The sequence below is a fragment of the Varanus komodoensis genome, unplaced genomic scaffold (assembly GCF_004798865.1).
Source record: "Varanus komodoensis strain SLA01 unplaced genomic scaffold, ASM479886v1 scaffold11, whole genome shotgun sequence".
Classification (NCBI taxonomy): domain Eukaryota; kingdom Metazoa; phylum Chordata; class Lepidosauria; order Squamata; family Varanidae; genus Varanus; species Varanus komodoensis.
In genome coordinates this window covers 30,013,658-30,026,990 of record NW_025335317.1, presented here as the reverse complement: position 1 = coordinate 30,026,990, position 13,333 = coordinate 30,013,658, and the positions used below count along the sequence as shown (strand labels likewise).

The following is a 13,333-nucleotide window of genomic DNA, read 5'->3' as shown; positions in this document are numbered from 1 at the left end:
GTGGATTTGAACCAAGGACTTCCCAGCTCACCCTCCAGGGCTACGATGACAGGCAGATATATATATAGAGAGAGAGACTTGCTACTGTATCTCAGTATTTTCTTACATAGCAGATCCAAGATTAGTCCAGTAGAGGGCTGTGTGATGCTGGTGATCTTGTATGTTTATTCAGTACACAGCAAGATTGTGCTCTGGGCAAGTTCATAACATCCATGTCTGGCATCAGAATCAAATCCTGACAAGTCCCAACAGCTGTCTGCTTACATGCACACTGGCTTCAAACAATATATCAGAGAGAAAGATGGTTCATTATAACATCAAAACAAGTAGTTCCATAATATTGGAAGAATACGTAAAGACAGATAATGCTTGAGAGAACCATGTGGCCTGGAATGACTAATGTTTCTACTTGCCATTGGTGGGGTTCACAGGCTGAAGTGTTCAACATGGGTTGAAAATACAGGAGTCAAATTCACCTTAGGTTTCTTGGAATTAAGTTGTATGTTCCAGCTGTGTATATCTAGAGTAGATTAGACACACACAATGTTTCCATGCCCAATTTAAGGTGATTATCTTAACCTTTTACACATTTTAAATGGTTTGAGTTAAAGATATTTGAAAGGCTACCTTCTCTTGTATCAGCTTACCCACATTTTGAAGTCAACAGCAGCAAACATTCTAACCTGCCCACCAGCACAGGGGCAGGCTTGTAAAGACCAAGAAGAGACCCTTCTCAGCAGTGGCTCCATAGCTCTGGAATTAGCTTCCACTGAGAGTTTGTCAGGCCCCTTCTTTGGAGGTCTTCAGGAAGGCTCTGAAAACCAACTAGTTTTCTCTGGCTTTTCACAATCTGTGGGTGGCAGATTTTAGTGGTCTTATCTGTTTTGATAGTGTCTTTATAGTATTTTCTATCAGTTTTTGTATTTTTTGTATTATTCTATCTTGAATGCTGCATTGAGAGGCTACAATTCTACCATTAAAGACAACCCAAGAATCATTTAAAACAAATCAATAGCATTACTTTGATCTGATATTGGAAAATTGACTCTTATAACTAATGAGATAGAAATGCTATTGTTTTACTAATGCGAAGGAAGGGAGAGTTGCCCTAAAAAGATTTCAGTTCTGTTTTCAGGAAAGATGCATCTGTGTTCTAGTGATACTCTTTTTAAAACAGTACAAAAAGTTTAGTCACAGAAAGCACAGAAAAACATTATCAATGACCTGGAGGAGGGGGTAACCAGTCTGCTGACCAAATTCACAGATGATACCAAAGTGGGGGTGGTGGCCACAATGGAAGAGCAGGCATGCCAGATGCAAAAGGATCTGGATAGACTGTGGAAGTGGACAGGGGACAACAGGATGGTGTTCAATACACAGAAGTGCAATGTATCGCACTTGGGAATTAGGAATAAGTGCCATAGGTACAGGATAGGGGAGAAGTGGCTGGAGAGTGGCATCTGTGAAAGGGATTTCAGGGTGCTTGTTGATGGCAAGGTAAACATGAGCCAGCAGTGTGATGTGGCAGTTAAGAGGGCAAACACCACCCTTGAATGTATAGCCAGAGGCATGGCCTCCAGACAGATTGTTCCTGGTGCCACTCTATAAGATTATGTGCACCCACAGCTGCAGTCTTGTGTACAATTCTGGGTTCCACATTACAAAATGGATATAACAAGGTTAGAATCAGTTCAGTGCAGAGTCACAAGGATGGTGGCCAGATTGCAGGGAAAGCCGTATGAGGTGAGGCTGTGAGAACTGGGACTTTTTAGCTTGGAGAAGAGAAGACTCCAAGAGGAACCTACAGCTACTTACAGTTATGTGAAGGGGTGTCACATAGTAGAGGGTTGTGATTTGCTCTCTCCTGTGGTGCAGGGAAGGATACAATCCAAAGGGGCAAAACTAAAGGAACCGGGTTTTAGGTTAGATGTCAGGAAGTATTTCCTGACAGTTAGGACCCCTAGGATATGGAATGGGCTTCCATGGGAGGTGATGGAAGCCCCTTCAGTGAGAGCATTCAAGGGAAGATTGAACAACCACATGTTGAGGATTGTATGAGTGGAGCTGACTGGAGCCAAGGGTCAGACTAGATGGTCCAGGAGGTCCCTTCTGACTCACTTTGTTTCTATGAAAAATTCATTCTCTGGCTGTCATGAAGGTTCATTGAAAAATCCAGGATTAGAACAAGCCTATAAATAGCAGCTTTTCTGAACCAAGACTCACCTTTATGCAACTAGACAGAAAAGCTACATGTAAACTGGATGAAAGTTAAAGGCTGAATGAAGAAAAATAAAAATACCTTCAGGACCATTTTCTGATGGTAATAGTGCTAGTCTGTTGAAGAAAGCACAACTAAGAGTCTTATGGCACCTTAGAGACAAAACCCTTTATTCTGGTACTAAGATTTCATGAACACCTTAACAGTAGCCAGTCATAAAGTTGCCATCACCCAACAATGTCTTGGGAATGGCAACAGTGAAGAAACATGGAAACATAGAAACAGAGTGTGTCAGAAGGGGCCTCCTGGGCCACCTAGTCTGACCCCCGACTTCAGCCAGCTCCGCTCATGACATGCCCACCATGTGCACGTCCAGCCTATCCTTGAACACCCTCACTGATGGGGCCTCAACGACCTCTTGTGGAAGCCCATTCCACACCCTCTGGGTCCTAACTGGCAGGAAGTGCTTCCTGGCATCTAAATGGAACCTTGGTTCCCTGAGCTTCGCTCCATTGAAGAGATTTATTACAGTCTGTACTTTTCACATTTCAGTTTCCCCTGATGATTGAGTTTACATACCTGCCCCAGTGGAATATGTGTATGAACCTGCCAATTTCAGGTTAACACTTCATGGATCTGATGAACTAGACAGTATCCATGAAAGTTAGAATGCATTTCTTAGCCTTCAAGGTGCCACAAGTTTTTTGCAGTCCAGGATTACTCTACTTACTATCTATTTATAAAAGTAGAAGTATAATGAGCAAGCTAAGGAGCTGTCCAGGCTGGAAATGGGACCCTACACCACCATGCAGAGGTGAGTTTATAAATTGCAAACTGAAATATTATCTTCAGCCCATAAAAGGCTTCCATAGACTGGAATGATTAAGACCATCCAGAGCAGGGTAGATATTAGCTCCTCCAAAACTAAAGGACTAAGTGGGCTAATTGTGCAGGCTAGAACTTCAGCTGGATAATGGTTCTGACCATCTCCACCCATCCTCCCTCACTTGATGGCTCAGTTCTGCTGGGACAAAGGGGTATTGCAATTGTGGAACAGTCCAAGAACAAAGTGGTTGTCTCTGGGAAAAACAATATTTTTCATCCTGAATTGTGGCATAATTACAGTTGAGAATGTTGTTTGAAGAACAAGTGGCTTGAATACCATGGACAACACCTGAGCTGTAACATGATTGCTGATGCTACCTGCCTGTCCCCACATCATCATAATTGAACCACTTGGGGAGAAAAAGTGGGTTTTGGGGGAAAGTTTGTACAGGGCAGAGATCTGGCTGGTCTGTCTCCCAGTGATGTTCCCACCTGCAGATGACTACAGTGTTCCATAAGTGGGTGATGGTACCAGTGCTAGAAACAGTAGTGAACCCAAACCATAGAAACTGCTATAGAAACAGTGTGGGAAAGAGACACGAAAGAGGCATGGAAGCACAGGAGTCCAAGTTGTGCATACTGACCAGGACTGAGACAGATTTTGTTCTCCTGGGGATTGGTGGAGTTTACAGTGCTAAGACAGGTTTATTGACCTTGGGAAGTGATATAATAAAAGCTTTTAAGTGTTAGTTTGTTCCAGGCCAAGGTCAAGGTGGGGTGATATGCTAAATGGGCTCTGATGAGTCCAAACAGGAAAGGGGTTTTTCACAGGTTAATTAACAAATGTAGTAGATTGACAGAGTCGATATACTGGAGTAAGGACTTTTAAATATATGTTTCCATAACTGTATTCCCCTTGAAAGATCATGTTTGCAGTTTTGGAGCATCTGTGGACTTATTATTCCTGAAGGTCCAAATGGTGGCACTTAAGGTGGTCATAAGTGTTTTCAGTTACTTGGTGTATCAACTGTGCTCTTTTCTGGATGGGGAGGCATAGCCATGATCAGGCATGTCTTAATACTTTCTAGAATAGATCATTCTAATACATTCTGTATGAGGTTACCCTTGAAGACGGTTCAGAAATTTCAGCAGTACAATATCAGGGCAGGTCATGAAAACATACTACACCATTATTGTACAAGTTTCGTGGCTATTGCTGCATTACCAAGTGGAATTTAAAGAAGTCGGTTAGCGTAAATAGCTTAGATTTATGATAACTAAATAATTCCATAATATATGAATTTAGGTATGAATGATGGGAATGTACAAGAGGTACCACATTTCTGTGGTAAGCAAAGGAACATCCTGGGGTGGGAAGCTTCGCATTTTGGGTGGTACCACATTCTTCACCACCCAAATGTGAAGCTTCCCACCCCAGGAAGTTCCTTTGCTTCTTTCTTTACCACTGTTTTGTCACTGATTGAAGACATCACTCTTCTAAATAAGCTTTGGCTTTATTTGTTGCATTTGTTGGTTTTTGGTTTGACTCTGATTCTTCATTGATTTGATTGTTGATAGTATGTATTCTTTTTATTTATGTCAGCCACCTGCGGATCTTCCATTTTGGAACTGAAAAGGTGGAGTGTAAACATAAGTAATCTGATAGTTGCAGCTTATGCAGAAGGCAACACACAATGACATTTTATTTCAAAACTTCAAAAATCCTTTAGATACAGTACACTCACTATGATCAACTGCATGCAGTAAGAGGTTGGAAAAATCTGCAATGGTTTCAAATGATTTACACAGATTCTGTGAACTGCTGAATCACTTTCTACTTTTCAAAATGCTGTGCAAATGCTGTCAAAGAAGAAAAAATGAGAAATTTTAAAAAGCACCCCCCCATAGGCCAACTTTTGAAAAATATGCATTCTCCGGAAATTTATACATTTGGGGTATATATGGTTGCAAGTGCAAATTTGCACAAATGCATGAGTGCAAGTTTGGGAAACTGAAAAACTCTCATTCCGTCAAGGAGTCAATGAAAGAATGAAAGAAGCCTGGTAATCTGGTATTGTATAAGGGAATAAGGAGTATTATCAAATAACTTTCTTCCCTCAGCTGTGTCTGCCAGTTCTTGAAGTTCGCTTTTTTATTTATTTTATTTCACTTCTTTGCAGGGTATAGATGGTCCCTCTCCAATGTTCCTGGTTCTTTTTATAAACTACTGAACACAATCCCATGTACAAACCAGCACACCCAGAGACATGCGTACAGTCCCAACACTTAATTTACACACTGTATACACTACACATAAGTCCCACTAAATTCAATGGAACTTGCACCAAGGTGGATGTGCATAGGATGCCAGGTTCTCAGGCCTGCAGACCATGATTGTGGCAATCATACATAGGAAATTCTAAATCAACAAGGTTCTTTTATTGCATGGAATCTCATGGCAAAAGCCTCACCTTTATACTCTTCAATACTTCATACAGCAGGTGACAGGTGCTATAGGCTTTAACATTATTTAACATTCTTCGTGGTCTCTGTGCATCACACATATGGGTTCTGCGCCTGCACAGTGCCTCCATTTGGGAGGATTCCCCTAGCTAAGCCTAGAATGTTTAGTGGGAGCCCTATCCCCTCCCTTTTAGTATAAATAGATGGGGCTCCCGTCATTTGTCATTTCACTTTTTTTAAAATTTTATTAAAATTTTAAACTAATACTGAAAACATCAAACATCACATACATCGGATTTACTGGGTCAACCCCCTACTACATATTTTTTTAACCTTCTATAGTCAGATTCAAATCAGTTTATAATAATTTGAAAACATCTCTAAGTTTACGCCAAGTCCCATTTCTCCAGCCAGTTATAGAAAAATCCCAAGTTTGATAGAAGTCAGTGTCCTCTTTCTCCTTCAATGATAAAGTCAATCTATCCATTTCTGCGCAGTCCAAGATCTTTCTTACAATCAATTCATCAGTGGGTAGCTCCTCACTTTTCAAATATTGAGCAAATGCAATCCTCGTCGCTGTGATTAGGTGCAGCATCAGGTACATTTCCTGTCTGTTAATGTCTTGCGGTATGATGCCTAACAAGAAAACTTCAGGTTTAAAAGCAAAGGGTATTTGTAATATTTCCTCCATCCATTTATGTATTTTAATCCAATACTTTTTCGCATTATCACAAGTCCACCACATATGATAAAAAGTACCCACTTTATGTTTACATTTCCAGCATCTATTTGACATATTTGGAAACATCTTAGCTAATTGATTTGGTGACAAATACCATCTATAGAACATTTTATATAAATTTTCTTTATACGAAGTTGCTAATGTTACCTTAATATTTCTTTCCCTGCCTTCCACCATATCCTGCCACACAGTCAGTCCTGGAGTGAATTGGTCATAAAAATGTAGAAATCTTAAGTTGAGTTGAGTCACTGACATGACTTGAATCACACTAGGGAGCAAGTTGTTCAACTCAAGTCCCTAACGTTCATTGTATGGGGACTAGATATGGCTTGGCAATTGCTAGGAAGAGAGATGCAAGAGTACTATGCCAAGGTTAAAAATGAAACTGGGGCTTGTTTTTCTTTGATTTCATGGAAACGCCTTTCATTTTCAATCTCATTAAGACATATCCTAAATGTAGAGCACAAAAACAGATGTGTTTATAGTCTACATTTTCACTGTTTACTAACAGTGGTACATATTTATAACAAAAAGATTGTTTAACATTTCCCACTTTGTTAAAGCATATAGACCTTGCAAAATTCCAGTACTGTAAAACATGCACAGATATCGTTTTCATGGTTTTTTAGCAAATAAGGCAGTATAGGTATGTTAATATTTTTCAGAATACAAACCTTTCTTTTTTACCCTTTTAAGCCTCTTTTAGCCTATTGAAATGTGCTCATACGACCTCTATCACTGAACATGTTCCACTGAAAATAAACAAAATAAACAAACATGAATTCTTCAAAGACTAATAATGTCTGAAATGGATTGTGTTTCATCAAGAATTTTTACATTGGGCATCATTGGGACATTAGCTTGATTTCTCAAAAACAAACATGATTAATGGTGAACAGGGAGGAACAAGACTTCCTCTTTGAAATGATATTGTGAGTGAATCTCATAGCTAAAGTTTCTGTTTTTAATTCTGTAGTATTTACACAAATGAAATATGAACCAAATTTATTGCTGGTATGATAGGAAGCAACTCTGACAGTGTCTTCTCTTTTTTTAGTTGATGCTATCACCCTCTCCCTCATGCTTTTTTTGGGAAGAGATAGCTCTTGGTGGTGCTTCTGCCTGTCTTTTTTATCTTGTTGAATGACTTGTTTTTAAGTTTGCTGCACCATATTGTATAAGAGGTGAGGCAGTCAGCTTCCTGTGGTTCCTTACATTGCTTTGGGATGCCATTCATCTCTGTGGTATTTCAGTAATAATAAAAAATTTGGAAAGGCAGGAAATGCCAGGCTCAGCTATGGTTCCAGCTATAGAGAAAGAAACATATAAAAATATTGTTCTGGGCCATAATTGTTCATCAGACATGTTCATTTGCAAAATGACAACCAGTCCAGTGTGTAGATGGGGGGATGTCATAAATGGTAAATTAGCTTTCCCCAACTCAGAGACCTTCTGATGTGTTGTGCTATAATGCCCAGCTGGGGAATTCTGACACATCAAGAAGGCCCCAGGTTGATGAGCAATCTATATACTTTGACATCATGATTCACAAATGGCATTACAAATGCTGCTCTTGTTGCCTGGATAAAGAAGTGTTTCCCAGCAGGCACATGGGCTTTGCTGCCTGAATCCTTCAGCATCTCGTCTCTTCCCATGAGGGACATGCTGATATTGTGAGGGAACTGCTGGTAGAAAACAGGTAGCTGTCCAATCCAAATTGCCTCATTTCTGGTATCACAAGTTCTGTTCTCATAAAGAAATGCCCTTGTGTCCAAATGAACTAGTCTCTTCTCTGCTTGGCAATGACAAGGTGAGGGGTGGTGCCAGCTCCATTTCTAGAAAAGGGAGTGTGCCAATTGGTCTTGTGCATTCTGCTGGGAAATTGGCAATGGCAGTCACAGAAACATAGGAACTTGGCCTGGAGCAGACAACAACCCACTGCCAAGCAAACCATGGAATGCTGAAGGTAAGCATTCTGCTTCATGACCACTAATCAACTCCTGCTGAGCTAAACAACTCAAGGAGACCCCATCCCTGGTTTGGTTAGCACAGCATGAATGACTTCAAGTATGCTCTCTCCCATTCATGATTCACCAACTATAAGGGTCACTGAGTCAGACCATCACTTTTGTCAATACACTTTCTGGCAGTGGGTCCTTGAATTTTTGCTGTACTTGGGGATGCTGGAGATTGAACTTGGGACTTTCTGCATGCAAAGCATGTGTTTTACAAGTGAGCTAGCATCCCTCCCAGGCTTAGCTTGGAGATGCACATGACAGAGGAGTGATTATTGTGTGAAGCCCTTAACATCATAGAAGCACTGTCCCCACAACTCCCGTGTGCACGCACAGGCATATCTCAACAGACATCCACCTGAATGAGATATCAGGTGCAATGAACTTTTCAGTTGAAACTGGTTGCATGATTCAAGACCAGAGATCCATTTTAGTAGTAATTGATATAAAATTGTGCCTCTGCTCATTTAGAAGTTGTAAAGGATTTTAGTATTTTAAACTTTTGTAAAAATCATGTTGCTTTGATAATGGGATAGTTCACACCAAATAAAATTCTCCCTGCTTTGAGACTAAGGCATAGAATATGGCCCTGTACTAGCTGATTGTTCTAGCAACCTTAGCCAATGCAATGAATCATATATTTCTTTTGCCAAGGCATCCTAATGACACGATACACTGCATTTTTCTAGGTTTCACAAAATGCACCTTATGCTACTGAAAATGCCAAGTATCATGACAAATTAAAAGGCTGGAAAGAACCAACCAAACAAGATGACCACAAAGAGGCGACTATAAATATAAACTCAGTGAGGATGATGGATGATATAAGGTGAGAACCAAGATATGATTGAGCTCTGTTTGCATAAATGCAAATGTCCTAGTAAAAGAGCACCACTCTTCTCATACACACATTCTTGCTTTCTACTTCTATCTGATCACCAGAGTTACCTTAAGATGACTTATATGTGTAATAATATATTTCACACACTCATCCTGAAGTCTGTCTGTCTGTAGGTCAATGTTTAGATACAGGGCTGTTTTTGATACACACAAGTATTCATCCACTGTCTGCTGTTACAGCCATGCTCTGTTTACTTTTTGCAAATGTTAAGGGGTGTATTGCAAGTATTTCTTGTTAGGGAACCTGAATTGCAGTGCTCTCATCTTCTAGCCCCACCTGATTTTTTCAGACTTAGCAACAACTATTTGCACTTATCCCATCTTTATGAGACCTCATTTTTTATTCTTTTGAGGTCCAGAGTTAAATTATATTCTGTTTTCCAGTTTGATGTCTTATTCACATTTTTATAACAAATACAGTTTTTACACTGCAATCCCCAAGTTTTATGCTATTGTATAGATTACAGGGCAATTCTGAAAAAGCTAACTAAGTTGATCCTAAAGAACAGATAGGAGGATGGGGCAAAAGTGTATTGTCATTGTTATGTCATCAACAGCTGATATAAAAGGACTGAGTAACTGAATATAAACAGAAGCCAGGGATTCAACCAAAGGCACAGCAGTTTTGGGTTGGCAGTCAAAAAGTTCTAAAAGCTTTAAAGCTAGTTTCCCAGGAGAAGTGGAATATCATCTAGGGAATTTGGCAACATTCCACACAAATGACCAAACAACAATACCATAAATATCACAGTGATATATATTCTTGTTTGAACAGTCTGTGCAAATGACAGTGATTATATCAGTCAAGAGGAGTTAACACAACTATATTTAGGCCACTGGTGTAGAGACAGATGTTCCTTGCCTTTTCAATCCTAGAATGCTTTTCAATTCCTGTCTTCCATTTTATTGCATTTGTGTCTTAGCCATCTTTCAAGGAGTGTATACAGCTGTATAGTTCTTTCCTATGCCCTCATCCCTCTATTCCATGAGGTACGTTAGACTGTGAGAAGCTCACCTGAGGTCACTTGGTGAGCTTCATGCCTGAGAAGAGAGTTAAGCCAAATTTGCCCCTGTCTATATCCAGTTCCCTAACTATCCATGCTTAGTTGCTTCTCCTGTCTCTTACATTAGCACACTGCTAATGCACCAAATGTGGGGAGAGCAAGATAGGAGAGAAGCCCTTTCTTCTCTGCAATCCTTCTCCTTCAAGAAAGGAGGAAAAAATACATGTACTATTAAAGCCCCTTCAGTTGCCATTAACTCTAAATTGCACTTATTCTTAACTATTGCTTTTTCAAAGATATTTTTTTAAACTATGAAAAATGTTTAAACTTTTATGTCAGTTTGTTTCATGAGAGAATGTCTGCATGAGCCCAAGTTTTGCTTCTAATGGTGAACTATGGTCCTTCTTCATGGTCTCTGTGCATCACACAAATGGACTCTGCACCTTCACGGGGCCTGTTGTCTGGAGGATTTACCTAGCTAAGCTTGCTTTGACAGGAGCCATGGTCCTCTGCCCAGTTCCTTTTTGACCACCATTGTGGGTAAACTTGGGAACTCTATTCTAGTGCTTCCTTGCCTTGACCTCATCTTCTAACTCTACATTTTTCAACCCAAAACTTATTTTCTCACTCATTTTTTTCTACTCTTTAATTTTCCTCAAAACAATTTTAAAAATCCCTTGTATTGCTTTTCTGACCCCTCTGAACCCACTTCTTAACTGTAATTATTCCCTTGCTACCTTTCCACGCACTCTCTTCTTGATGGCTCTCAGGGTGGTTTTTTGAAAGCATGCTCAGTGTGACATCAAAATGCCAGCAATGGATGGGCATTCAGTATGCCTGTTTTACTTAAGCGAGGACTGTAGAATGGACACTTATCCACACTGTCAAGAGTTTACTTGTCAAGCATGCAAAATATGGGCTTGAAGATTGTAGACAGAAATGGGGAGCTGAGCCTTAATAGCCATCAAGTTGGTTACCAGAACTGCTACTGAGTGCCCTGGTGCTTCTAAGGTGGCTTGCTCTTCCTGTGACCCATCAGTGTCTGCTGAGGCTCCAACAACTGCTTTGTCTATGTGCCCCAGGCCTGGGTCAGCATGCAACCAAGACAAGTCCAATTCCACCCTTGGGACTGACAGTGAGGAATGAATCTTCTCTTTCCTTCTCAGATGGAGAAATAAGGGACTTAACCCCATGTTCTCCAGCAAGTCGGCTGCGTCCCTCTCTACAGTGACCTCTTCCTGGACACTGGTCCTGGGTACAGTGCTCTTCAACATCTTTATTAATGATTCAGATGAGGAAGTACAAGGAAAGATAATCTAATTTGCAGATGATACAAAACTGGGTGGAATAACAAACACCTCAGACGACAGAATGAAGATCCTGGGCGATCTTGATGAACTTGAACAATGGGCTGAAAGAAACAGAATGAGATTCAATACCGATGAGTGCAAAGTCCTGCACCTAGGAAAAAGAAACCAAATATATCAATACAAGATGGGGAATACGTGGCTCAACAGCACTGAAAAAGAAAAATATCTCAGAGTAATTGTGGACAATAGGCTAAACATGAGCCAACATGAGCGATGCAGCTGTCAAAAGGGCAAATGCTATTTTTGGGGAAAAAAATTAACAGAAGTATTACTTCCAAATCACAAGTATTAGTTCTGTTGTACTCCTCACTCATCTGGAATATTGTGTCCAGTTCTGGGCACCAAGATTTAACAAAGGTGCAGAAAAATTAGAAAGGGTTCAGGGGAGGACAACAAAAATGACCCAGTGTTTGGAAACACTGCCCTATGTGTTTTTAATAGCTTTTAATAGCTTTTAATAGCTTTAATAGCTTCTAAGAGCTTGAAGAGAGCACCCAGACCCTTTTTATTTGATCAGCTTAAGCAATTCTCTCCTTCAATGGCAGCTGGTAACAAAGCAACTGATACTCAGGAACCAGAGACAAGGACCTCTGTGGTAATATATCTTTTGCTCTTGAAAAAAAAAGGCAGTTTCCCCATTTCTCCTGTATGTACAGATTGAAAAGAACTGATTTTGGAGCTTTCAGATGTTTCAGTGCTTTAAATGTTTTATAAAGGACCAAGTCTGTACATTACAAATATAATTACAACAAGAAGCCAAAGTTCTGGAGATTTCTTCAGACATTTGATTTGTATACCAGTATATCTCTACTCTTATTTTGAAGAAACATGCCGAGAAGGAAAATATCTCCTGCTGTGCAACTTCCATGCATTCCAAACAGAATGTGCTGCCTTGAATGTGTAAGGAAAGATGGAGTGTATTTTGAAATAAATAAATAAATAAAATAGATAGATGATGGGATGTGAATGGTTTTCTTAAATGGATGGCTTAGAGTAGCAACAGATCATGATAGTTTCAGCCATTATTTCATGGATCTCATAAACTGAAAATCACAGGCCCCAGTCAAGTGTTACAAAAACATCTTAGCCACACTAGCTTTATGAAAACATAGTTTGTGCTATTGTTGGAATCATCCTGGCACGTTAATGTATCCATTTTGTTCTGGGAAGAGGCAGCATAAGCAAGAGATTTAAAGAATAACAAGAATGAGAGTCCTGGGTGGTATCAGGAGGGCTATTGCTTAATTCCCCATAACCATCCTCTACCATGGGAACCTCAGATGCATGCTAATACCTTCCTGAAACCCAAGTCTCTATCCCAGCTAGACAACTTAGAAGACTGTGAAGTCCAAGGATTGGGTGAGAAACATGGCCTGGTGCTGAAGCAGATTAAAGCATCTCCTGGGCAGACCTTATGCTGTCCTCCCCCTCCCCCTCCCCAATCTCTACCTATTTTCCCTGTCCCTGCCAAAGGATGGCCTTTGTATTGCTCAATGAAGTAGTCAGGGACCTCTTGAGGATCACTGCATTCTCCAGAGCCAAGTTAATGAACATTTGGTGCTATGTCATTGAACAAATCCATGGTCATTGATCATTTTGTATTCTTTGTTCAAAGTTTATAACTACCCCTTGGACTCAGGAATCCTGTGTACCGTGCTCCTCATCTCCTCCTCTGGTGCTCAGCCCAAGGCCAGAGATCTGCTTTCACTCTCCTGCATGAAATCACCTTTCTGTCTCATTTGCTCTGGCATTGCCTACACAGTTAGAGCCTTACCCTCTGGCAAAGCAACCAGGTT

General features: G+C 40.3%; 1 protein-coding gene across 1 annotated transcript in view; it reads left to right on the top strand.

Moving 5' to 3' along the window:
• Positions 1-13,333, top strand: part of LRRC27 (leucine rich repeat containing 27) — a 50,420-nt gene that overhangs the window by 26,824 nt on the left and 10,263 nt on the right. Inside the window, exon 9 of the mRNA XM_044420721.1 lies at positions 8,953-9,092. Within this exon, the coding sequence (XP_044276656.1) occupies positions 8,953-9,092 (140 nt within the window). The remainder of the gene's footprint in view (positions 1-8,952; positions 9,093-13,333) is intronic.